The following is a 25303-nucleotide window of genomic DNA, read 5'->3' on the forward strand; positions in this document are numbered from 1 at the left end:
TTATATTAAAGCCAGTTCCTTAATTAGGCTGAAGGCCCAAAGTATCTGACACTTTAAGAGCGAACAACTTAAATTCAAAATCGGGTGAAGGCGCAACACTTAATGATGTGTCGACAGAAGTGCCGACACAGTGTTATTTTGAGGGGGCCGATAGGCACGCTATCTAACGCAGACGGGCGTGAATTCTGGAACAGGATAACTATTGAATGGTAGCAAGAAAAGTACGTAGCTGCTTTATACTTAACTTTATTCGTTGATGAATACAGCGTTCTTCTGGAGACATTTATGCTATAACTCTCAAAGTAGGTAAGGCTAATGGCGCCTTGCTAGGTCGTAGCCATGGACTTAGCAGAAGGCTATTCTAACTGTCTCTCGGCAAATGAGAGGAAGGCTTCGTCCGTATTGTCGCTAGCAATGTCGTCGTACAACTGGGTCGAGTGCTCTATCGTATATCGAGACCTGCCTTGTGGTGGCGCTAGGTCTGCGATCACACAGTGGCGACACGCGGGTCGGACATGTACTAAATGGACCGCAGCCGATTTAAGCTACCACCTAGCAAGTGTGGTGTCTGGCGGTGACACCACATTCCTCCCCTGCAAATCGGCGAACGGTCGTGTGATAAGGCTTCCGCCCGCTGTGGGGAGGACCCCATGTTGACGTATGCGATGAGATGGGGAGCCTAACAACAGGCGAGGCTGTGCCACCCGCACCCGGCCATTCGGTCCGAGGGGATCTAGGAAACACCTGAAAACCTAGTCCAGGGTGCACGTCAACATGTGGCGTATGCGCCCATAATGAGACAGGAGGGGCCGAAGATTCGACCTCCATTGCGTCGGGGTACCCGACGCGCGATGACGTCATGTGGTCCGGAGCGGGCAAGAGGTCCATGGCGGAGGACGGCTGGTCACGGGAAGCGATCGTCGGCGCGTGACCCAGGGAGGCGCTTGGCGGCTGCAGCGAAGCGTCGAATGCGGGCGGCGCCGGCGGGAGAACAGGCGGCAGCGGCGGCGGCGGCGGCGGCGGTGGCGGCTGCTGCGGCGGCGCGTCGCCATGGGGCAAAATGGAAGGCATCGTCGGTAACACCTGGGGATGAGGCGAGCCAGTAGATGGGTCCCCAGGGCGCTGACCGGACGGCACCGTCGCTGAAAGCAGACGGGGAGCGGCAGAACCCGTGCGACGACAGAGGCGCAGCTGATTGAGATGCCGACGCACCTCACCAGAGGCCCCCTAAACCAAATACATCGCGCGGCCGAGGCAGCGAAGAATGCGCCCTGTGAGCCAACGCCGTGAACCTCGATAGTTGCGATAAAATACAACGTTGCCTGGAGCAAAAGCAGGAGTCTGCCGCTGCACAGGAACCTGATGTGGCGGATGCAGCAAAGACATCAAGGTCCGATGAGGACGACCGTGGAGCAACTCAGCCGGCTAGCGACCATCTCGGGGCTGAGAGCGATACAATGACAAAAAGAGCAACAACGTGTCCTCCCGAGAATGCGACTCTTTCAATTTCAACATCTGTGACTTGAAAGTCCGGACCAATCGTTCAGCGGCACCGTTTGACTGAGGCGAAAACGGCGCGGATGTCAGATGTTGAATACCATTGGCCTGGCAGAATGACTGAAATTCTGCGGACATGAATTGTGGGCCATTGTCGGAAACAATAGTCTGCGGAAGACCTTCAATGCAAAATATAGCAGACAACGCTTGGATAGTGGTGGAGGACGTCGTGGAAGACATCCGGACAACAAAAGGAAAATTACTGAAGGCGTCGACCAGAACCAACCATTGAGCATTCCAGAATGGACCAGCAAAATCAATGTGCAAGCGTTGCCAAGCGGAAGTGGCTTTTGGCCATGCAAAGACTTTCCGCGGCGGTGCGGAATGTTGTTCGGCACACGCCATGCAAGAAGAACACATATTCATAATCGCAGCATCGATTCTGAACCAAGTACAGTGCTGACGAGCAAGTTGTTTCGTTCGCACTATACCCCAATGTCCTTGGTGAAGAAGCCGTGAAACAGAGGACTGTAATGAACGTGGGACCACTACTCTGGACTGATCATTATCAGAACGCAACAATAAAACACCACGTCGAACAAAAAGTCTCTCCTTGTGAGCAAATAATCGGCGAACCAACGGATCCTCGATCCGAGACTTTGACAAAGGCCATTGCGTAGCAACAAAACTCAAAACAGTAGCAAGGACAGGGTCAGCAGCTGTGGCTGTAGCTACACGACGAAAATCAATCGGAAACGATTCGACCACTTCATCGGTTTCGGAATCAATGAACATGCAAGCAAGTTCGGAAGAATCGAATGCTTTATACTCAGCAACAGGAAAACGGGACAACGCATCGGCGTTTCCGTGCTTAGCAGTGGACCGATACAAGATATCGTAGCGGTACTGCGAAAGAAAAATAGACCAGCGAATGAATTTCTGCGCTGTACGCGGAGGTACAGGCTTGTTCGGATGAAAAAGCGATGTCAAAGGTTTGTGGTCTGTGATGATGGTAAAGTGACGACCATACAAGAAATCATGGAACTTAGTAACACCAAACACGAGAGCCAAAGCTTCTTTCTCTATCTGGGAATAATTTCTTTGCGCAGATGAGAGCAATTTTGACGCAAAGGCAATAGGGCGATCATGCGAGCCAACTTTGTGCGCAAGCACAGCACCGATCCCGAAATCCGATGCATCTACCATCAACAAAAGGGGTTTCCGGGGATCGAAAGGCGTGAGGCAAGTATCAGAAAGCAACGCCGATTTCAACTGGCGAAAGCCGCGTTCGCATTCCGTCGTCCAGACGAACGGAACACCTGCACGGCGTATGCGATGAAGCGGAGCTGAAAGAGAAGAGGCATTGCGCACATTCACTCACACCTTGTGATTCTAAATCGTGGAATGTTCTTGCGACCTCATGACGCAATGCGTGAGGAACATTGCGCGCTCTGAAAAATTTCGGTTGCGCGTTGACCTTCAGTTCCAAATGTGCTTCATAGTTTTTAGCGCAACCTAAGCCCGGTGCAAAAATGTCTTCAAATTCTTCACATACACTAGAAACACTGTCCGAAGGCACAGTTTGATTCACTGATAGGACCTGATTTACAATAGACATGTTAAACAACTGAAATAAATCTAAACCAAACAAGTTCACTGCAGTAGAAGAACGAAGAACGTAAAATGACACAAGTTTTGTTTGTCCCTTATATGTTGCAAGAAGAGTGCACTGTCCTAACACAGGAATTGTCTGTCCTGAATAACTATGTAACTTAACATTTGCGACACGCAATGGAGGTGCGCCCAGTTGTTTGTACGTGTCGTTATTGAGCAATGAAACTGCAGCTCCGGTATCGAGCTGGAACAGTATGACCTTGCCATTAAAGTCCAAATCTACAAAAAGGTTATTGTCCTGCTGACGACAAGAGCGACTGTTTTGTGCAATTTGAACAGACACATGTGCATAATCACTTGCTAATTGACGTGATTTCCGGCGACGTCGACGCACAGTTTGTGTGGGACGAACACAGTCACTGTTAGAGAAAGTGGCACTGGACGAATCGGAATTAACTACATGAATGTCCATGGGCGAAGGTCCACGATCCTGAGTGTCCTTGGGTCGATCCCGGCGCGAAGCAAAGGGCCTGGAATGAGTGTGATTGTCTGATCGGAGCTTTTTCTGGCAAACACTTTGAACATGTCCTTTCCTATTACAGAAAAAGCAAATAGCTTGGCGTGACGGGCAATGTTCACGCGAATGTCTAGTAGCACACCATGGGCATGATTTCACTGCATTTGTGGGCTGGCGCGGCACACGTGGCTTAGAGCGCGGCGGCAGCTGCGTTTGTGTGCGCGAGGGCAGTTGACCGGGCCGTGCAGCTCGCCCGGCGGCCCGGTTAATGTTACAGAGTGCTGGCGAAGTTTCAAAAGATTCCTGAGCACAGTCAAGTGTGTCTTGTCTATCCAATATGTCTATCACTTGTTGAAGGGAGGGATTAACTAGTTTCAAAATGTGCTCCCGTATGCAAACATCAGAAACGTTCTGTGCAATTGCATCACGTACCATTGTATCTGAATAAGAAAGGCCACAGTCACAGTCAAAGGCACAGTCCCTAGTAAGTCCTTGCAATGTTGCTACCCACTCCCTATTAGTTTGACCGGCCGTACGTTTTGTACGAAAAAACGTATACCGTTTTGCAACCACATTAACTGTTTCTTTAAAATAGGCATCTAAAGCAGACAAAATTTCTTCGTAGGACAGAGTTGCTACGTCGCGTCGGGGAAACAATTTCACTATCACACGGTAGGTGGACACACCGACACAAGAAAGCAAAAACGGCTGCCACTCATTACCTTGAATTCTGTAGGCGGCTAGATGGAAGGCGAACTGTCGGGACCATTCTGTCCACGACTCGTGCGCCGGGTCGTAGTGCCTAAAAGGCGGTGCAACTGCGAGTTGTGGCGGCGGTAGCGGTGAAGCGGCGGCTGCCGCATCGTGTTGCAGTGCACGTTGACCCTGGACGAGCTGTCCAAGGGCATCCAATAATGCCTGCGTCTGCTGATTCTGCAAGCGATAAAATTCGGACAGTACATCTGGAGATTGTGGCGAAGCCATGACACAAATAAATCAGAGCAAAGCAAGGAGAAAGAACACGTTTCCTGTAAGCCTCGTCGCCAAATGATGTGTCGACAGAAGTGCCGACACAGTGTTATTTTGAGGGGGCCGATAGGCACGCTATCTAACGCAGACGGGCGTGAATTCTGGAACAGGATAACTATTGTATGGTAGCAAGAAAAGTACGTAGCTGCTTTATACTTAACTTTATTCGTTGATGAATACAGCGTTCTTCTGGAGACTTTTATACTATAACTCTCAAAGTAGGTAAGGCTAATGGCGCCTTGCTAGGTCGTAGCCATGGACTTAGCAGAAGGCTATTCTAACTGTCTCTCGGCAAATGAGAGGAAGGCTTCGTCCGTATTGTCGCTAGCAGTGTCGTCGTACAACTGGGTCGAGTGCTCTATCGTATATCGAGACCTGCCTTGTGGTGGCGCTAGGTCTGCGATCACACAGTGGCGACACGTGGGTCCGACATGTACTAAATGGACCGCGGCCGATTTAAGCTACCACCTAGCAAGTGTGGTGTCTGGCGGTGACACCACACTTAACACTCAATAACATTAACTTTAAAAATGCCAAAGGCTTTACGTAAAACAGTCCTTAAATTAGGCTGATGGCCCAAGCCATCTGACGCCTTAAGGGCAATACAACCGTAATCTAAAATTCGGCTAGAAGCCATACAAGTACAAACAACAAGAACAAACAAGAAAAGGCAGTACACCCAAAGGCGCTCAGAAGTTCCGAGGGTCGGCCTGGAATTCAAACATTGACGCTCGCTTAGGTGAGACAGGCAGTCACCCAACCATTGTCGATCCGACAACAACCCAACCGACAGACAGTCAACGGACCCACTGACAAGATAACCTGCGCTCCACCCAACCAGTACACAACAGGGAGCTCAATGGAACAACGTAGAAGGTATTGGCGCCCACAACCAATTATACATTCAGCTGTCAAACTACACACCGTGCTGGACAGCGACAACACGATGAGGAAAATACACTCCTGAATTTACGTTAACGGCCAGGGCAGGTAACCGGAAAGTTAACGGCCACAAGACAGAAGATTCCGCTGCTGCACTTCAATTCAAATAACGAAGTACAGTTAAACTCCACCGGAGGGTGGCTAAAATTTGCCAACTTGAAAACACACGTTGTTGCTCACCGGAATATCTCAACAGCCGACAACGAATTCCAAACGACACAATATGAACAGTCGTGTCTTGCTGGTAGATCACGTTAAAACTCAACTTTCATGTCCAGGATCGGTGAGCCGCGAAACTCGTAGCAATGGGAATAGCACCACACACTCGGACACCACATAGAGGCCGCCAAAGGGCCCTGCCAAACTACGCGACGCGGAGATTTCCTCGCTGCTCGACATCAATCGACCAGTGCCCGCACACAGCCAAACCAGAAACTATAAGCGCCAGGCCAAAGATAGTCCAAGGTGTGAATATCGATACACTCCGCTGCTGCCACCTGCGGAAAGAGAGGATAACAGCATAATCGCGATAACTGCGGGAGGCTCAACACAGAATAGCAACCAAGGTTTAACCCAACGCATAGCTTGAGCCAGCCACGGCTCAGCTAAATCTGAATGGCTGAAGGGGGGATTTGAATTCCCATTTTCTCGAATGCGAGTTCGGTGCCCACTACCGCTCCACCTTGCCCGAAGTACATTTCTGCGAGCAGCAGCGCCCTCACCGTGAATACGCCCTACAGGAAGCAAACTGGAAAATGGCTCTGATCCCTCCATGCGTTGGATAGTTTACCTTTCCTGATATTCGACAACGAGACGAGCGCTTTGCAGCTGACCGTTTTTCTTTTGTAGGACGAAATTTACCGATATGAGGATGTGTGTAATCACCGAGTACGTCGCGTGTGTAAATATACGCAGTTTCATTTTTACATGGAAAAGCAATTCTGTGCTTCTATTTTAAGATATAGCTCCATACATATGGATGCCGTGTGCCGAGCACAGATGAAACAAGCGCTGCCGATTCTATGGAGAACCGCAGTACTAAAGAGACATAGCATTAACGTTAGTCCTTGTGTTTTCACCTCTTATCCATCTTTGTGTGAGCTTTCTTAGTCTATACGAAGCACTGCACAATGCCTGGGAAGAAGGGACGCTTATAAACGCCACACTTGCCCACCTTTATCTGAGCGAAATGTTCCTACAGGTTCATGAAGACGCCGCAGATCAAATGACGAGCACAGTATTTTCTCATACGCCGTAGTCATTGCACAGCGAAAAATACATCTAAGTAACAGGTGTATTTACAGAACCGTGACAACACGAGTGAGTTCGAAATCGAGAGTTAAATCTGAATTCTGCTGATTATCATTCCTGTCGCTCCAGATCGGAAGATCACTGCAGCTGTAGTACTTCATCTGACAGTATGTGACATCGTATGACATTAACAGGTGCTTAATAAATTTATAAAGTAAAATAATGTACTTATAAATCTGATTCGGAAAAGACTTTTCTTCAATCCATATGCTGTAGAAGGATGCGCAAAAGGCAAGGAACTTGACTGTCTTGAAGATGATATTACGCGCCTGAGACATATAATGCATTACTTGTACAAGTTAGTTTTTCTACCAACAGCCTTCAAACTAGTTTCATGCTGCCCTCCACGGCTTCCTCTCCTGTGACCACTTTATATCAGCGTAGCATGTACACATGAGATTCTCAACTTTTTTTATGTGTTCCAGTCTCTGTCTTCCACTGCAGATTTAGCACTCTGCGGCTCCCTCTAGTACCACAGATGTTATTCCTTAATGTCTTAAAACTGTACTACTATCACGCTCCTTCTTCCCTCCAGTGTTTTCCACATATTACATTCTTCGCCCATTTTTTAGACAATTTCTTCATTTTTTGTTATCAGTCACTTAATTTTCAGCATATTACTGTAACACCATACACCGAGGTAACAAAAGTCATGGAATACTTCCTAATATCGTGTCTGGCTTCGTTTTCCCCTGCGTATTGCACAATTTGACGTGGCATCAACTCAACAAGTCGTTGGAAGTCCCCTACCTCTATAGCTGTCCATAACCGCGAAATTTCTGTGGATGCGGGATGTTGTATACGAACTCATCTCTAGATTATGTCCCATAAATGTTTGACGGGATTCATACAGGGCATCTGGGTGGCCAAATCATTCGCTCAAATCATCACAAATAACTGTGGTCCGGTGACATGACATCGTTGTTCGGTGACATGAAGTCCATGAACGGCTGCAAATTGTCTCCAAGTGACAGAACATACCGTATATTTCGGCGAAAAAGACGACCCTCGGATAAGATGAGGTATAAATTTCCGTCAAAGATACGAGGGCTATTGGGAAAGCAAGTTCCGATCGGTCGCAAAATGGAAACCACTGCGAAAATCGAAAATGTTTTATTTGCAATAGTTAGCTACACCTTATAGCTGCTTTTCTACATAGCCGTCGCTCCGACTTAGGCATTTGTCGTAGCGTTGTACTTGTACCAACTTTCTAATACCCTCGCCATAGAAGGCAGCCGCCTGTGCTTTCCGCCAATCCTCTGCGTTCGCTTACAGCTCGTTTTCTGTGCCAAAATATGATCCTCATAGGTAACGGCTCATTTGAGCAGAGCTGAAACTTAGTAAGAGCAAATTGCGGGCTGTATTGTGGGTGATCGAACACATCCCATCGAAAACGCTGCTGGAGGATCTGTATTGCCCCTGCAGAGTACGGCCGAGAATTGTCATGAAGAACGAAACGCATGACAGTTATGTAATGTGGGCTGCAGGACATCAGGCAAATCTCTCACTACGTCCTCATACTTGGCGGGAGACATTATTTTCTAGGCATCTTTACGTGCTCACTGTGCTATCAGAATTGGAAAGAGTGACATGCTGCGATCGACGGGCGTATTAGAGACACTACAAAACACATCTGTGTAAAACTTCATCGGATTTTCACAGTGGTTTCCATTTCGCCACCGATCGGAACTTACTTTCCGAATAGCCCTCGTATATAGTTTTACCACACGCCCGTTCTATAAGACGATCCCCAAACTGTCAACGGCCTGTAAATTTAGTGATCGTTTGGATAATAATATGCACACTGATTCGGGCAATGATCATCAATATTTATAAAAGCATCGCATTGGCTATTCAATCTTGCGGACATACCCGCTCTGGACTAATAAACAATTGGTACTGTTGCACACGTCATAAAGCAAAAATCTCCTTCTGGATTGCTACGGTTTTGCCTATAGAAGCACGTGCCGAACAACGAACTCATATGTACAGCTAACAAGTATTGCTGAAGGTTGTGTTGTGTGTTCAGTTTCTACTGAACTTGTAATCGGCGTAAAATTTTTAAAGTGTATGCCTAATGATGGAACCAACAAAAAGAAGGAAATACGAAGCAAGATTCAAGTTAAAGGTCGTGAAACAGGCTACAGACTCGAACAACAGTGCTGCAGCAACGGCTTACGATGCAGCACAGATGATGGCAAGAGATTATCGAAGGATTTAAAAAAATGTCAAATTAAAAAGTGTTCTGTGAGAAGGGGAACAGCTTGCTGGGTAGATTTAGAAAATAGCGTTGCAAAATAGGTACAAGAACAGAGGCAGAATTGTTATATTGTTACAAGAATATGATTAGGGCTTATGAACTGAAGTCGGTACGAACAAATCTAGATCACGGCAAAAATTTAAAGAAACCGTAAGTTGGTGCAATCGTATCTGGAACAGAAAAAAATCTGGTTATACTGCAGAAAACAAAATCTGCGCAGAAATTACCGAAAGATACTGACCATAAAGTTACGAGTTTTCATAAGTTTGTTATTTGTATGAGGCGAAAATACAACTTTCCACTATCTCGTATTGGAAATGTGGATGAAACACCGATGAACGTTCGACATGTTAAGCAATAGGACTGTGCAAACAAAAGGCATAAAACGGTTCGATTCCGCCAGGAAAAGGCCAGGTTTACAGTAGTTCAAATGGCTCTGAGCACTATGGGACTTAACATCTGAGGTCATCAGACCCCTAGAACTTAGAACAACTTAAACCTAACTAACCTAAACACACCAGTAACATCCATGCCCGAGGCAGGGTTCGAACCTGCGACCGTAACAGTCGCGCGGTTCCGGACTGAAGCGCCCAGAACCACTCGGGCACCACGGCCGGCGTTTACAGTAGTATTAACATGCATGGAAGGTGGAACGAAGTTAAAACCTGTGGCCATGTTCAAGCGGAAAACCATTACTAAAACATAAATTGCCACCAGGCATTTTCCCATATTTTAACGTAAAGGACTGGATGGATAAGAACGGTGTAAAATTGTGGATGGAAAATGTGTGGCAGAGGCGATCACGTGCTCTACGAAATTAACCAAGTTTGTTGGGATGGGAGACGTTTCGCAGTCACGTAAGTGAGAACACCAAAAATCACGCAGCGCAAAGCAGTATCAGGACTGTTGAATACCGGGAGGTTTGACATCGATGCTACAACCTTTAGACGTCTCTCTGAATAAACCATTCAAAGACCACATGCTGGAACAATGGAACTATTGGATGATGAGTGGCGAGAAGTCCTATAAGAAAGGTGGAGCAATGCAGGCTGCATCACTTGATGTTCTGTGTGATTTCGTGATCAAATCGCGAGAAAAGTGAAACGGGAAACAGTGATCAAATACTTCAAGATGTGTAGGATTTCCAATGCTGTGGATGGCACTGAGGACGATTTATTACGGGATACCGACGACGAAGCGGAAATCGATTGACACGGTGCATAATTGGACCCATATAAGGATGTACTGAGCAGCTGCTTTCCTTAGGTGATGATTGTGAGGCTTTCGCAGCGTTTTAATTACATTAGTGACTAATTTACTTTATTTTATAATGATTTTAATTTATATAAATTTCCATCTACGTTTTATATCTGTTCTATAAAAAGACAGCCTCAGGTTCGAATTCTGCCTCGGGCATGGATGTGTGTGATGTCCTTAGGTTAGTTTAGGTTTAAGTAGTTCTAAGTTCTAGGGGACTGATGACCACAGATGTTAAGTCCCATTGTGTTAGAGGCATTTGAACCATTTTATAAGACGACATCGATTTTGGGTACTTTTTTTATGCTTCAGCTGCCAAAGTATACGGTAACCATTTCCAGTCAATGGTCGGTTCAGATGGACCAGAGGACTGAGTCCCTTCCATTAAACACAGCCCACGCCGTTATGGAGCCACCAGCAGCTTTGATGCTGCCTTTCTGACAATCGTGGAAACTACACCACAATGGCACGCTACCATCAGCTCTTAGCAACTGAAATGGGGACTCATCTGACCAGGCCACGGTTTTCCAGTCTTTTAGGGTCAAATCGAGATGGTCATGAGCCAAGGAGAGCCACTTCAGGCGATGTCGTGATGTTAGCGAATGCAATCGTGTCGGTCGTCTGCTGCCATAGCCCATTACTGTCACATTTTGCAGCACTGTCCTAAGGGATATGTTTGTCGTACGTCCCACATTGATTTCTGCGGTTATTTCACACAGTGTTGCTTGTCAGTTAGCACTGACAACTCTGCGCAAACGCCACTACTCTCGGTCGTTAAGTGAAGGTCGTCGACCACTCGGTTGCCCGTGGTGAGAGGTAATGCCTGATACTTGGTATTATCGACACACTCTTGACACTGTGGATCTCGGAATACCGAATTCCCTAAAGATTTCCGAAATGAAATGTCAAATGCGTCTAGCTCCAACTACCATTCCGCGTTCAGAGTTTTAATTCCCGTCGTGCGGCCACAATCACATCGGAAACCTTTTCACATGAGTCCCCTGGGTACAAATGTCTGCTCCACCATTGTATTACCCTTTTATGCCTTATGTACGCGATACTACCGCCATATGTATATGTGCACATCGCTATCTCATGAACTTTGTCATCTCAGAGTATATCAAACGCTTCGAATCTATTCTTTTCTGTCTTTCTCACAGTCCATGATTGAGACAAACACCTCAGAAATATGTTCCTCAAATAAGCTCTACGTCAGATACAAGTAGATTTCTTTAACCAGCAACACTCTTTAGGCCTGTTTTTAGCTTCCTTATTCTTTTCTTATTCTATCGTCTGTCATGTGTGTTTTTTTTTTCAGCACAAGTCCTTAACTTAATCATGTAATTGGTCCTCAGTTTTGATGTGAAATTTATCGCTAATCTCAGTTGCTTTCATTTTCATTGGTGTACGCAAGTGCAAGAGAAGCTGAAAGGCGCATCCAGTATCATTCATTACTGCACCTAATTAACGAACAATTCGAACTTCAAGCGAGTAGCAGAAAAGGCCCGAAAAGGTAATCGAATCTACGGGAAAGAAATCATACAGGACAACTCATCATATGCAATCATCGAAGTTTTAAACTTAAATTAATGCATGTTCTGCACATGCTTTAAGAGACCTGGAGATGCATCAGACTAGACCACTAACTTTTTTGCAGAAGTGCGCACATATAGCAGCATAGAAAGAAAATTAATGGGCTCCGAATGAGGAGCTACTTTGTGCACATATAAATTCTTGGCAACATTCAGAATCCGAACCTCTCTGGATTGCCATTGGAGATTGAAGGCTGGATAATGCGACGTACGCATCTCGTCCAATGAATCGAATCATCAGAATATCTCCAATCTGGATACTATGGAGACTGAGACAGGAAATGCTGAAACGTCTATGACAAAAACGGTATTTTACATCTTTAGTGATCTCGCAGAGCTGTCGAGAAGGTAAAATCACATCCTTCTTAGGAAGCCACACAATTTTGGAACAAAAATGACAGAATGTACTGACCATTGCCGTTTACGATCTTGATCGTTAAAAATATAGCGGCAGCGCTGTCGTTTTACTGCACTTTATACATTTGGTTCAAATGGCTCTGAGCACTACGGGATAAACATCTGTGGTCATCAGTCCCCTAGAACTTAGAACTACTTAAACCTAACTAACCTAAGGACATCACACACATCCATGCCCGAGGCAGGTTTCAAACCTGCGTTTATACATTTTCAGGCATACATTTTTTTTACTACGTTTCATGTATCTGATATAACATACACTCCTGGAAATGGAAAAAAGAACACATTGACACCGGTGTGTCAGACCCACCATACTTGCTCCGGACACTGCGAGAGGGCTGTACAAGCAATGATCACACGCACGGCACAGCGGACACACCAGCAACCGCGGTGTTGGCCGTCGAATGGCGCTAGCTGCGCAGCATTTGTGCACCGCCGCCGTCAGTGTCAGCCAGTTTTCCGTGGCATACGGAGCTCCATCGCAGTCTTTAACACTGGTAGCATGCCGCGACAGCGTGGACGTGAACCGTATGTGCAGTTGACGGACTTTGAGCGAGGGCGTACAGTGGGCATGCGGGAGGCCGGGTGGACGTACCGCCGAATTGCTCAACACGTGGGGCGTGAGGTCTCCACAGTACATCGATGTTGTCGCCAGTGGTCGGCGGAAGGTGCACGTGCCCGTCGACCTGGGACCGGACCGCAGCGACCGTAGGATCCTAGGCAGTGCCGTAGGGGACCGCACCGCCACTTCCCAGCAAATTAGGGACACTGTTGCTCCTGGGGTATCGGCGAGGACCATTCGCAACCGTCTCCATGAAGCTGGGCTACGGTCCCGCACACCGTTAGGCCGTGTTCTGCTCACGCCCCAACATCGTGCAGCCCGCCTCCAGTGTTGTCGCGACAGGCGTGAATGGAGGGACGAATGGAGACGTGTCGTCTTCAGCGATGAGAGTCGCTTCTGCCTTGGTGCCAATGATGGTCGTATGCGTGTTTGGCGCCGTGCAGGTGAGCGCCACAATCAGGACTGCATACGACCGAGGCATACAGGGCCAACACCCGGCATCATGGTGTGGGGAGCGATCTCCTACACTGGCCGTACACCACTGGTGATCGTCGAGGGGACACTGAATAGTGCACGGTACATCCAAACCGTCATCGAACCCATCGTTCTACCATTCCTAGACCGGCAAGGGAACTTGCTGTTCCAACAGGACAATGCACGTCCGCATGTATCCCGTGCCACCCAACGTGCTCTAGAAGGTGTAAGTCAACTACCCTGGCCAGCAAGATCTCCGGATCTGTCCCCGATTGAGCATGTTTGGGACTGGATGAAGCGTCGTCTCACGCGGTCTGCACGTCCAGCACTAACGCTGGTCCAACTGAGGCGCCAGGTGGAAATGGCATGGCAAGCCGTTCCACAGGACTACATCCAGCGTCTCTACGATCGTCTCCATGGGAGAATAGCAGCCTGCATTGCTGCGAAAGGTGGATATACACTGTACTAGTGCCGACATTGTGCATGCTCTGTTGCCTGTGTCTATGTGACTGTGGTTCTGTCAGTGTGATCATGTGATGTATCTGACCCCAGGAATGTGTCAATAAAGTTTCCCCTTCCTGGGACAATGAATTCACGGTGTTCTTATTTCAATTTCCAGGAGTGTATTTATTTCATTTAGAAACTATGATTGCAAGTTGTGTGTATTGGATATGTTTGGAGAGAACTGAAGTTATTTCATGGGAATCTTAAACTTCAAATGTGATACTTCTGGCTTCAACAAATAAATAAACACAATAACTATTCAAACTCCATATTCAGTTTTTTCCTTCATTAAGATAGCTTAAACGGATTATTCGGTGATAAAGCTCGCTACAATTGATATCTGTCGATACTTATATTCGCGGTTAACGATTTCCCGTAAGCACATTAAACCTCCATAGCTCCTTAGAACGACTGTGGCACATGCAATAATGAAGTATAACTACCAAATACAGATTTACTACTTCGAAAGAGTTACAGTGTGATACTACTGACCTACATTGGAATGAAACAGTATGCAAATTAACAGTCAATTTTTTAACTAACTAATTTTATTAGATCAATTAATGTGCTGCCTCTTTTTTCACGGCTTCTCAACTGCGGAAAGAAAACCGTACAGTACAGTAGAACGTTTGAAACATTTTACTTCGTTACTGTAGATTTCGGAACACCCTACATTTTATGGCACACGGCGTCAGGTTTGCGAGCCTATCAAAAGATTCTGTCACTTTTATTTTGCTGGATCATGAAGTGTCGCGATGTGGAGTGCACATATCGTGAAAGGGAATTTATAGTTTCAGTAACCTTTTTCCAGCGAGGAAAAACGAATTTCTATAGACAATATTTTGAACGCAAGTAGTGACAGGTGTGAAGCTCGTAACATACTTTAATCTCATTTTTTGTTTCGCAGTTGTGACACGTAATGGAACGACGACAACAGCGCATGTGGATACGTATGTGTGTATGTCTGTGTGTGCGCGCGCGAGTCAGAAGCAACTGTGGATTTATGAGCTTAATACCTGTATGGAGGACGTTTTACCTACGTCACATAAATCAGTGTTCGCACAGCGCCACGGCAGAATATATCACTGTGCGACAGGTTTACTGGCCGCATGGTCACACAAGTCATATCCAGCGATTCAAGCGGTCGCGATGCTTATTGATGGTCCTAAATGAAGACTGATTGAATACACCAATGCACCGGAATATTCTACAGTTAATGACAGAAGCAGCACTGTATTTGCTCTATGACGTCACTCACGACAGGTAGTATTGTAGCTAGTGATTAAATTCTCTGTTATTCTATTTGCGTTAGCGGCTATTGACGCGTATTTGGACGTGCCGTTAATAATCGCTGGCTTCGAGATCCGTAATGGAAGAATTTGCTGAAAACCGTTGCCAAATAATCACCGATGTGAAGAGACATTGGGATATCGGTTTAAGGTGTACGGCAAGAAAGGAAGAATGAACTGACTGTTGCTGTTAATGACGATCATCCTCCTTTACCTCCTCTGCATTACTGCAGATGACGTGTCACTGAGCACATTTGTTCTGTGCATGCAGTACACGTGAGGCGCCTAGTTGTTTCCACTGCACTGTGCGGAATACGAAGGTTCTGTTATAGTTCACTAACCTGCTGTCTTCAAGTTCATGTCCCCAGCGCAGAAAACAGCACGCAGGTCGTAGGTTCTGTATCTTGAGGCTGAAACTGACTTCTAGCGAGGTTCTCTTCTGAAATAATAATCCCTTCTTTGGGATGTCACTAGCGTATTTTAATATAGCCACCAGTGGCGTAGCGTGGTGGTAAAGGTTGGGGAGACTGCAGTTATTATAGGGAGACAAAATAGTACAATAAACAATCATTTAAACAAATGAAACAAAATGCATTAAATAAAACAACAGCTACTACTACCATTGCCACTAATAATAATAATAAGAGGAAGAATAATAATAACTAACTTGTTCAAGAAACGATGACAGATTTGTAGAACCCCAGCAGCAAGAGAAGAAGCACTTATATTTTCTTGTACACAAGTGCAATGCGCCTGTCTTTTCTTTCCTCGAAGAAGTCTATAACTCGGTCTACAAAGATCTGATCACTGGATAGCTCTCCAGGTAGTGTCTTTCCTATGGCTAACGTGCTCAAAAACGACAACCGGATGTTGGACATTGAATTCCTTAAATAATTCTTCACTCGATGTGCATTTTCAGCTTCTCGCGGCGTAATGAATAATTCTTCACTCGTTTAAGAGCACTCATGCTTCGTTCACTGCTTACTTTAGTTGCGGGTAGGGTCAAAACCAAACGCAGGAACTTCGAAGTTTCTTCATAAACGGAGTCTAAATAATTGTTGACAATGTACTTTAAGAGGATTCTTTGATATAAGTGTTTTTTCTCTTCAGCGTTTATGTTACACTGTTCACTTTCAAGTTGTTCTTGTTTGAAAAAGAATACTGTTCTAATAATTGAAGCAGTTTCAACTTTGGGAATTCTTTTTTATAGTTCGGGAAACACTTTTCGTTCAAAAGTTCAACAAACTGAATTTGGGGAAACCTTCTTTCCATCTGAACAATTTGCAAATCCAGTATCTCGTAAGTTGGTGCCCTGAGAGATGTCTTTTGACTGTCACAGAATGATAAGTTGCCATTCAAACATAAGCTGCATTTAATGGATTCATCAACGAATGTTTCAGTTCTTAATTGTCGTAAGTTTCTCAAAACAGTTCTTATTTCGTCTTGGCAAGCAGTTATACTGACAGATGTTGACTGAAGAACATTAAAGAGATGTTCAACATAAACCAAGCACCCTCGGTAGAAGCAAAGCAAGTAGACAAACGTAGAATCATCCATCCGTCGTTTGATTCCCACACCACAGCTCAAAGATTCTGGGTCCCACTGAGAGTCTGTATCATCAAATATACATTTAAAAACACTATATAGCCCTGAGAAATAACTAGATGTTCTTAAAACTGCCCTGGAATGAAAGTTCCGGCGAGTGTTGCTTGCAGGTGGCAGTTTAAATCCTTTCTCAGTTAGCAAAACAGTTCGTTTTGATGATTTGCTGAAAAACGAACGGAATGCAGTAAGATCACTTACAAACATGCGTACTTGTCGAATGGTTTTGGAAGCATGTAACAGTACCAAATTCAGCTGGTGTGCGTAACAATGAATAAACAGCGCATAGGGACAGAACTGCTTCACCAATTGTTGTAGTCCTCTTTCTCTGCCCGCCATTACTGAAGCGCCATCATATGTTTGACTAACCACTTTTCCTTCCGCATTCTATTCTTTCAATAGTGGATGAATAATGTTTGACAAACCTTCAGCACTTTTATCTCCAGAAACATTGTAAAATCCAGCGAATCTTTCCTCAATTTTGTCTGCAATACAGTGTCTGAATATTATACTCATTTGACTCTTGCATGACACGTCCAATGTTTCATCAGCCTGAATCGAAATGAAATTGCAGTTCTGAATTTCAGATTTTATTTTCTCATTAACTGCCAAAGTTATCATTTCTATTACATCATTTTGTATATCTGGAGAAGTTCCTTTAAAGGTTAAAGATGATGGCAGATGGTCTCGGATTAACTGCTCTCCTTGAGCTAGTAAATCCAACAATTCCAGATAGTTACCTTTGTTGCTGTAGGATTCGTCTTCTCGATGGCCGCAAAAGGCTAGTTCTTGTTTACAAAGAAATACAATTGCCTGAATAAGACGAGCCCATACTCTCCTGCTGGATGCAACTTGTTCGTTGTATTTTATTGCTGTCAGGCGAGCGGCTTCAGAAAGGGCTTGCTCAATTCTACTTTGCCCAGTAACTGAAATGCTTCTTTGTTCTGCAGGTGACGTTTTGATATCTGATGCTTTTGTGCTTCCTGTCAAAGTTCTTTACTGTACAAATGCCCTCATTGCATCATTCCTTTTCACCACCAAACAGAAGACATTTATAACAATATAATCTGTTATTAACTGCATTCGCAGTCAGCCAAGCATACTTTTCGTACCAGGCTGTCTGAAAAGTGCGTTTTTGTTTGGCTTCACTTAAAACCACACTGAGTATAGGAGTAGGTCATTTGTCCTTCAATTTGCACTTTTTTTTGTACGTTAATGTAGAAAAAGGCGTTTTTAATAAAAATTCTAGTATTCAGTTGCTGGCTCAGTCATGTTGGCGACACAACGAAAATATGCACCAAAATCACAGAAGAATGACTATGAACACAAACCGCGCGTCTGTTCACTTCCGTGTTAAAAGCCAGCATAGAAGCGGCAGAGACTAGTCTCGATACCCGCTAGCAAGTGCAGCGCACCGGCCTTCGTGGAAAGGGAAGTGGAGGGGAGCCGATATTGCCACTAACGCTCAGGCGCACGCAGCCAGGTAAGGGGAGGGAGGCGGAGGCAGAGCAGTCGAGACTCAAGCAGGCAGATACACCAATACTCAGGGTGCGATAGCGGGCTACAAAAATGATGTCTTCGCACATTTAGTGCTCTTGGTAGAAAGTTGTTTATATTTTTGTTATGAATTAATATTGCATCTTTTTTAAGCACGAATGCAGGGGAGACTAAGTCTCAAAGTCTCCCCTCACGCTACGCCACTGATAGCCACACGAGAAGACTACATGATCTTATCACAACACCTTCTGATACAGCAAAGTACCTGATCAAACACAATGTTTACGAAAATGTATCTTTACACTATTTGTGTCACGTGTCTGTGTCTCATGACTACCGGAGTGAATCTTTTAATACTGAATACTGGCAAACACATCCTGCCACAGACAACATGGCTGTACATCTCGACTGCCTAATCCAGAGTGACGAACAGGAACTTAAAAATTGGAAACACATCCTACGACAGACAATATGTCTGTTCTTCTCGACTGCCTCATCCAGAGTGACGAACAGCCTGAAACACTTCGCGCGTCCTACCAGAAAAGGCGTGACCCGAACGCTTCCCAAGTGCTTCGTCTGCAATTTACTCAGTCTTTTGTTTTTGATTTAAATTGTTTTTAGTAATTCTAAAATGACTGATTGATAGCTGTTGAGAGATATTTATATTAAAAGTGAAGTCATCACAATGTGTAGTTTAACTAATAACAATAACTATACTTTAACGTTTTGGCGCCCTTGCTCCGAATACAATAGCGAATCACAGAGCAGTAGCATTATGCAGGCGGTCTTTCTCACGGGAATGGTACCGAATCTAACACCTGTCACAGGTACCTCACACCACATTTCGTCATCTATATACTTCTTGCACCTCCACTGCTCTGGGAACAGCTTCTTGGAGCCTAATAAGAATGGCTGACTAAGCCAGAAATATTACAGGTGGCAAAGCCTAAGAAACAAGATATCGTAATAGAATAACATTGTTAATCTAAGTATATACTGCAATCGTACGAAAGATGAGCAAAATCGGTATCTTATTAGGCGCGTGGTCCCATTTTCAGAAATGACGCGGTTTGAACACCGAGAAAATTCTTTTAAGCACACAGGACAAAAAGTTTGTCAGTTCAGTAATACCACGTGGCACTGCCTCTAGCCTTGATAATGGAGAAAAGACGCCTCAAGTTTCTTCAGGTATGTCATGCCCAGCTGAATTCACTCATGATGATTATATCTCCTCGATCTACCAAAGTGAGGGATGTTGATTCCGATGTTTCACTTCCAGATAGTCAGACTTTTTCTATGCACATAATGTCAAGTGATTTAGTGGGCCAGTCGAGGTGTGATAGAGTGCTCTACTGTTCTTCAAATAGGGAACGTTTGCGTACAGCCATTTGAAGATGGTTGCTGTCATCTTAGAGGACTAGAGTGTTTACAGCGTACTACTGAACTTGAGATGTAGATGAAATGACAACACGCGGTCACCAAGGATATTGGATTGAACATTCTGGGCCAAGTTCACGAGAACCTGAATAAGTGGCCCAACTGCTGCGAAGTAATCCCCATAACATCACAGAACCACCTTCAGTCTGAACTTTACGCTCCAAGCATTGCAGGTCAACACAGGACTCGAGCAGCAGCAGTTAGTCAGGCGGGTGGCAGCCCGAGTTCAAAAATGTTGAGATGGGTGTGAAATCTTATGGGACTTAACTGCTAAGGCCATCAGTCCCTAAGCTTACACACTACTTAACCCAAATTATCCTAAGGACAAACACACACAGCCATGCCCGAGGCAGGAGTCGAACCAACGCCGGGACCAGCCGCACAGTCACTGCTGCGTTCTAGACCGCTCGGCTAATCGCGCGGGGCTTAAAAAGCAGCCCGAGTCTTGCTCGTACTATGCATAAGAATTCCTAGCTAACGTTGCGCTTCCTGTACTCTGTTTATAATCGTGCAGACTGCACAAGGTAGGGTCCTCGCTGTGTCGTACCCTGTTTCCGAATCCTGGATTATCTGTTCTCCAAAAAACGCTATATACGCTACTGGCCAATAAAATTGCTACACCACGAAGATGACGTGCTACAAACGAGCAACTGGCTCGTCACAATACGCCAGTCACTACTCTTGATGAACTGTGGTATCGTGTTGAAGCTGCATGGGCAGCTGTACCTGTACACGCCATCCAAGCTCTGTTTGACTCAGTGCCCAGGCGTATGAAGGTCGTTATTACGGCCAGAGGTGGATGTTCCGGGTACTGATTTCTCAGGATCTATTCACCCAAATTGCGTGAAAATGCAATCACATGTCAGGTCTAGTATAACATATTTGTCCAATGAATACCCGTTTATCATCTGCATTTCTTCTTGGTTTAGCAAGTTTAATGGCCAGTAGTGTATATTCACTCTCTGAGGAGAAGGTTGGTGATCGAAATTTCATGAGAAGATCCTGACACAATGAAAAACGCCTTGATTTGGACGATTACCTCTCCAATCCACGTAACACATCCACAGCGCTGTCTCCTCAGTTTCGCGATGGTACAAAATGAGCTGTGCTTCTTTGAACTTTTTCGATGTCCTGCTTCGATCCTGTCTGATACGGATCTCATACAGCAGAACAAAACTCCATGAGAGGACGTAAGAAGTGTAGTATAAGCAGTCTCTTTAGTAGACCTGTTGAATTTTCTCATTGTTCTGCCAATAAACCGTAGTCTTTGGTTTGCTTTCGTCACAACATTACGTTTGTGATGGTACCAATTTAAGTTACTCGTAGTTCCTAAGTATTTAGCTGAATCTTCAGCCTTTAAATTTGTGTGATTTGTTGTGCAATGGAAAATCACCGGATTCGTTTTAGTACTCATGTGGATGGCTTCACGTTTCCCGTTATTTATAGTTTTGCAAATTGTTTTGATGACTGATGATTTTTTTAAGTTGGTAGATGACAGCATCATTTACGAACTATCTGAGAGTGCTACTTGCATTGTCTCCTAAATCGTTTTTGCAGATCAGGAACAGCAGAGTTCTACAACGCCAGCTATTAATTCTGCTCTACTCGAAGACTTTCCGTCAGTTACTACGAAGTGTGACCTTTATGACAGAAAAGCACGAATCTAGTCGCACAACTGAGACGATAGTCGACAGCCATGCAATTTGAAGTCACTTGTGAGGAACAGTGCCAAAAACCTTCTGTAAATCTATTGTAAAAATATGGAATCAGTTTGAATCCCCTGTCGATAGCTCTCATTGCTTCGTGAGAATAAAGATCTGGTTGTGTTTCACAAGAACGATATTTTCTGAATCCGTGTTGACTATTTGTCAATAAATCGTTTTCTTCGAGGTAATTCATAATGTTCACAGACAGCATATGTTCCAAAATTCTATTGCAAACCGACATTAGCGATGTGGGTCTATAATTCAGCGGATTACTCCTATTTCCTTTCTTGAGTATTGGTGTGACTTGTTTCTTTAGAAACGGATCTTTCTACAGGGGAGCGGTTGCACATGACTGCAAGTGTGGAGCATCAGCATGCTCTGAGAGGGACCTGGCTGATGTACAACCAGGACCGGAAGCCTCGCCTTTGTTAAGTGATTAGCTCAGCGCCCTCTACTTCACTCGCGTAGACTGTATGGCCTGCATAGATGATTTTTTATTTAATTGAATTTTTATCTTTTTCACAAACTGCAACACTTTATATGCTTTTGACGTCAATTGAAGCCATACAATCATAGATTTTTTTCCGAATTTACTTCTGATCAAAGAGCGATTCTGGTACTGTAGCCCAAAGGTTTTGTTATCATACCTTTTGCATTCTTGTGGAGATATTTCCATAGCGACTTTCATCCCCTAATAAATGTTTCTTTATATCTAACCGAGAAGTGAAATACTAATTTTCACAAAATTAGCTTTCAAATTTTTTTAATGTGACGAAATATTTTCTAAAAGTTTTCATTCCCTACTACACTATCATAACGGAAGAATTCCCAGAAACACTGAAACATGTTTTTTTTAGTTTCTAATCGAGAAGTTAATACCAGTTGTAATAGATGTAGTAAAAATACTTTAGTAGTTCTTTAGTAATTATTTATTTTCTGAAAAGTTTCACCCACTTATGGTTGGATTTCCAAACATGCTGAAATGCAATTGTTTTAATTTTCCGTATGAGGAACCAAGTACATGGTAGTATTTCGTAGTTCTAGATTCAAAATTTCCTTAATACCGACATACTTTCAAAAAGCCTTTCATTCCCTATTTCACTCTCTTAGGACTGGAATTTCGGAAAACCCCTTCTTAAATGATGCCTGCATTATAAGGTCCACACTCTCTGTAAACTTCAAGTTTTTATCCTTGGCGGTTTGGGTTTGGGCGATGATGAGGCAGTCAGTCAGTCCGAACATTGCCTTTTATATACACTGAAGAGCCAAAGAAACTGGTACACCTGCCTAATATCGTGTAGGGCCTCCGCGAGCACGCAGAAATGCCGCAGCACGACGCGAAACGGACTCGGCTGACGTCTGAAGTAGTCCTGGAGGGAATTGACACCATAAATCCTGCAGGGCTGTCCATAAATACGTAATTGTACGAAGGGGTGCAGGTCTCTTCTGAACAGCTAGTTGCAAGGCATCCCAAATATGGTCGATGATGTTCGTGTCTGGGGAGTTTAGTGGCCAGCGGAAGTGTTTAAGCTCAGAAGAGTATTGCTGGAGCCACTCTGTAGCAATTCTGGACCTGTGGGCTGCCTGAAGACCGTCGGAATGCTCAGTCGACATGAATAGACGCAAATGATCAGACAGGATGCTCACGTACGTGTCACCTGTCAGATGGTTCAAATGGCTCTGAGCACTATGGGACTCAACTGCTGAGGTCATTAGTCCCCTAGAACTTAGAACTAGTTAAACCTAACTAACCTAAGGACATCACAAACATCCATGCCCGAGGCAGGTTTCGAACCTGCGACCGTAGCGGTCTTGCGATTCCAGACTGCAGCGCCTTTAACCGCACGGCCACTTCGGCCGGCTCACCTGTCAGAGTTGTATCTAGACGCATGAGGGGTCCCACATCACTCCAGCTGCACACGCACCACACAATTGCAGAGCCTCCATCAGTTTCAACAGTCCCCTGCTGACATGCAGGATCCATGGATTCATGATGTTGTCTCCAAACCCGTACACGTCCATCAGCTCGACACAGTTTGAAACGAGACGCGTCCGATCAGGCAATATTTTTCCAGTCATCAACAGTCCAACGTCGGTGTTGACGGGCCCAGGCGAGGTGTAAAGCTTTGTGTCGTACAGTTATTAAGGGTACATGAGTGGTCCTTCGGCCCCCAAGGTTCAAATCGATGATGTTTCGTGAGTGGTTGATAAGCTGACACTTGTTGATGGCCCAGCATTGACGTCAGCAGTGATTTGCGGAAGGGCTGTACTGTACTTCTGTCACGTTGAAAGATTCACTTAAGTCGTCGTTGGTCCCGATCTTGCAGGATCTTTCTCCGGTCGCAGTGATGTCGGAGATTTGATGTTCTGCTGGATTCCTGATATTCACGGTACACACGTGAACTGGTCGTATGGGAAAATCCTCACTCCATCGCTACCTCGCTGCTTCCCATGGCTCGTGCGACGACCATAGCATCACGTTTAAACTCGCTTAAATCGTTATAACCTGCCATTGTAGCAGCAGTATCCGATCTAACAACTGCACCAGACACTTGTGGTCTTATACAGGCTTTGCCGACCGCAGCGCCGTCTTCTGTCTGTTTACATATCTCTGTATTTGACTACGCATGCCTGTACCAGTTTCTTTGGCGCTTCATTGTACATATAGAGATTTAAGCTGCTCTGCTTTAATCAAAGTCTCGATCCAGTGTGGCTGGTGGGCGATAGATGGACTAAACTAGCTGCTGGTCGTGTGCTGCAGGACGGCCCCGTGGTAACGGCGCGCGCCTCGCTGAGCGGCTCCAACACGGAGGCGGTGGGCGAGCTGCGGCTGGAGCAGGCGGCGCCGCCCTTCGGTCCCGTGGCGGTCCGCGGCAACGCCACGGGGCTGCCGCCGGGACTCTACCGTCTCTTCGTCACCATACTGGGAGACCTGCGCGACGGCTGCGACAGCCTCCAGCCCGCCTACAGCCCTTACCAGGTAAGCCGCGGAGCAGACGGCATGTACAAATAACTTACAGGAATGCCATCTGGTCAAGTCCTCGACATCTGCCGATATTTCGACAGGTGAACACCTGAAACGTTGACGAAATAAATCTCGGGTGAACAGCCTGGTATTATAGTGCATAGGAGACAATATTTCGGCAATCGAACACGTTGCCATCATCAGGTGCGCTGATGTACTGACCAGCGGTGGGCCGGCGACATGTATATATAGGACAATCCCCCTCCCGTTCCTCCCTCAGGCGCTTCCTATGAGTCGGTGCGGTCCGCGCCCCGCGCGCGGTCCAGGTACAGCGTCCGTTCTCCCGCCGTCTGGGCGCTGCGTCCTAGGTCTTCTCGTTCAGGAGGGTCTGCCGGCAACGCTCTCGTTATTCTTCCCTCCTCCCCCGAAGTCCGTACACTCTGGGAAATATCCTTTTTCTTCTTAATCCGGGTGATCGCGGGTTCCCACGCGTTGCTAAGGATGTAACCGCTGTCACGATTTAGTTGTGGCTCCCTTACTCTGATCTGTATGGCTTCTTTGATGACACAGTCCCAGTATTTGGAAGTCTGTGTCAGAACTTTGGTTTGGTCACAATCCATGCTGTGGAGTTCCGACAGGCAATGCTCAGCGATTGCCGACTTACTGGGCGGTTGCAGTCTAGTGTGCCGTTGACGTTCTCGGCATCGGTCCTCAGTGGTAAAAATGGTCTGCCCTATGTATACACTACCGCATTGGCAAGGTATCTGATAAACCCCTGATTTACGTAGACCAAGGTTGTCCTTGACACTACCAAGAAGGCTCTTGGTTTTG

The 25303-nt window shown here is 45.6% G+C and overlaps 1 protein-coding gene across 1 annotated transcript in view; it reads left to right on the top strand.

The window, feature by feature from the left end:
* The window catches only part of LOC124795586 (superoxide dismutase [Cu-Zn]-like), a 147320-nt gene that overhangs the window by 46025 nt on the left and 75992 nt on the right, over positions 1-25303 (top strand). Inside the window, exon 3 of the mRNA XM_047259661.1 lies at positions 24269-24487. Within this exon, the coding sequence (XP_047115617.1) occupies positions 24269-24487 (219 nt within the window). The remainder of the gene's footprint in view (positions 1-24268; positions 24488-25303) is intronic.

This window comes from Schistocerca piceifrons, chromosome 1, assembly GCF_021461385.2.
Source record: "Schistocerca piceifrons isolate TAMUIC-IGC-003096 chromosome 1, iqSchPice1.1, whole genome shotgun sequence".
Lineage (NCBI taxonomy): Eukaryota > Metazoa > Arthropoda > Insecta > Orthoptera > Acrididae > Schistocerca > Schistocerca piceifrons.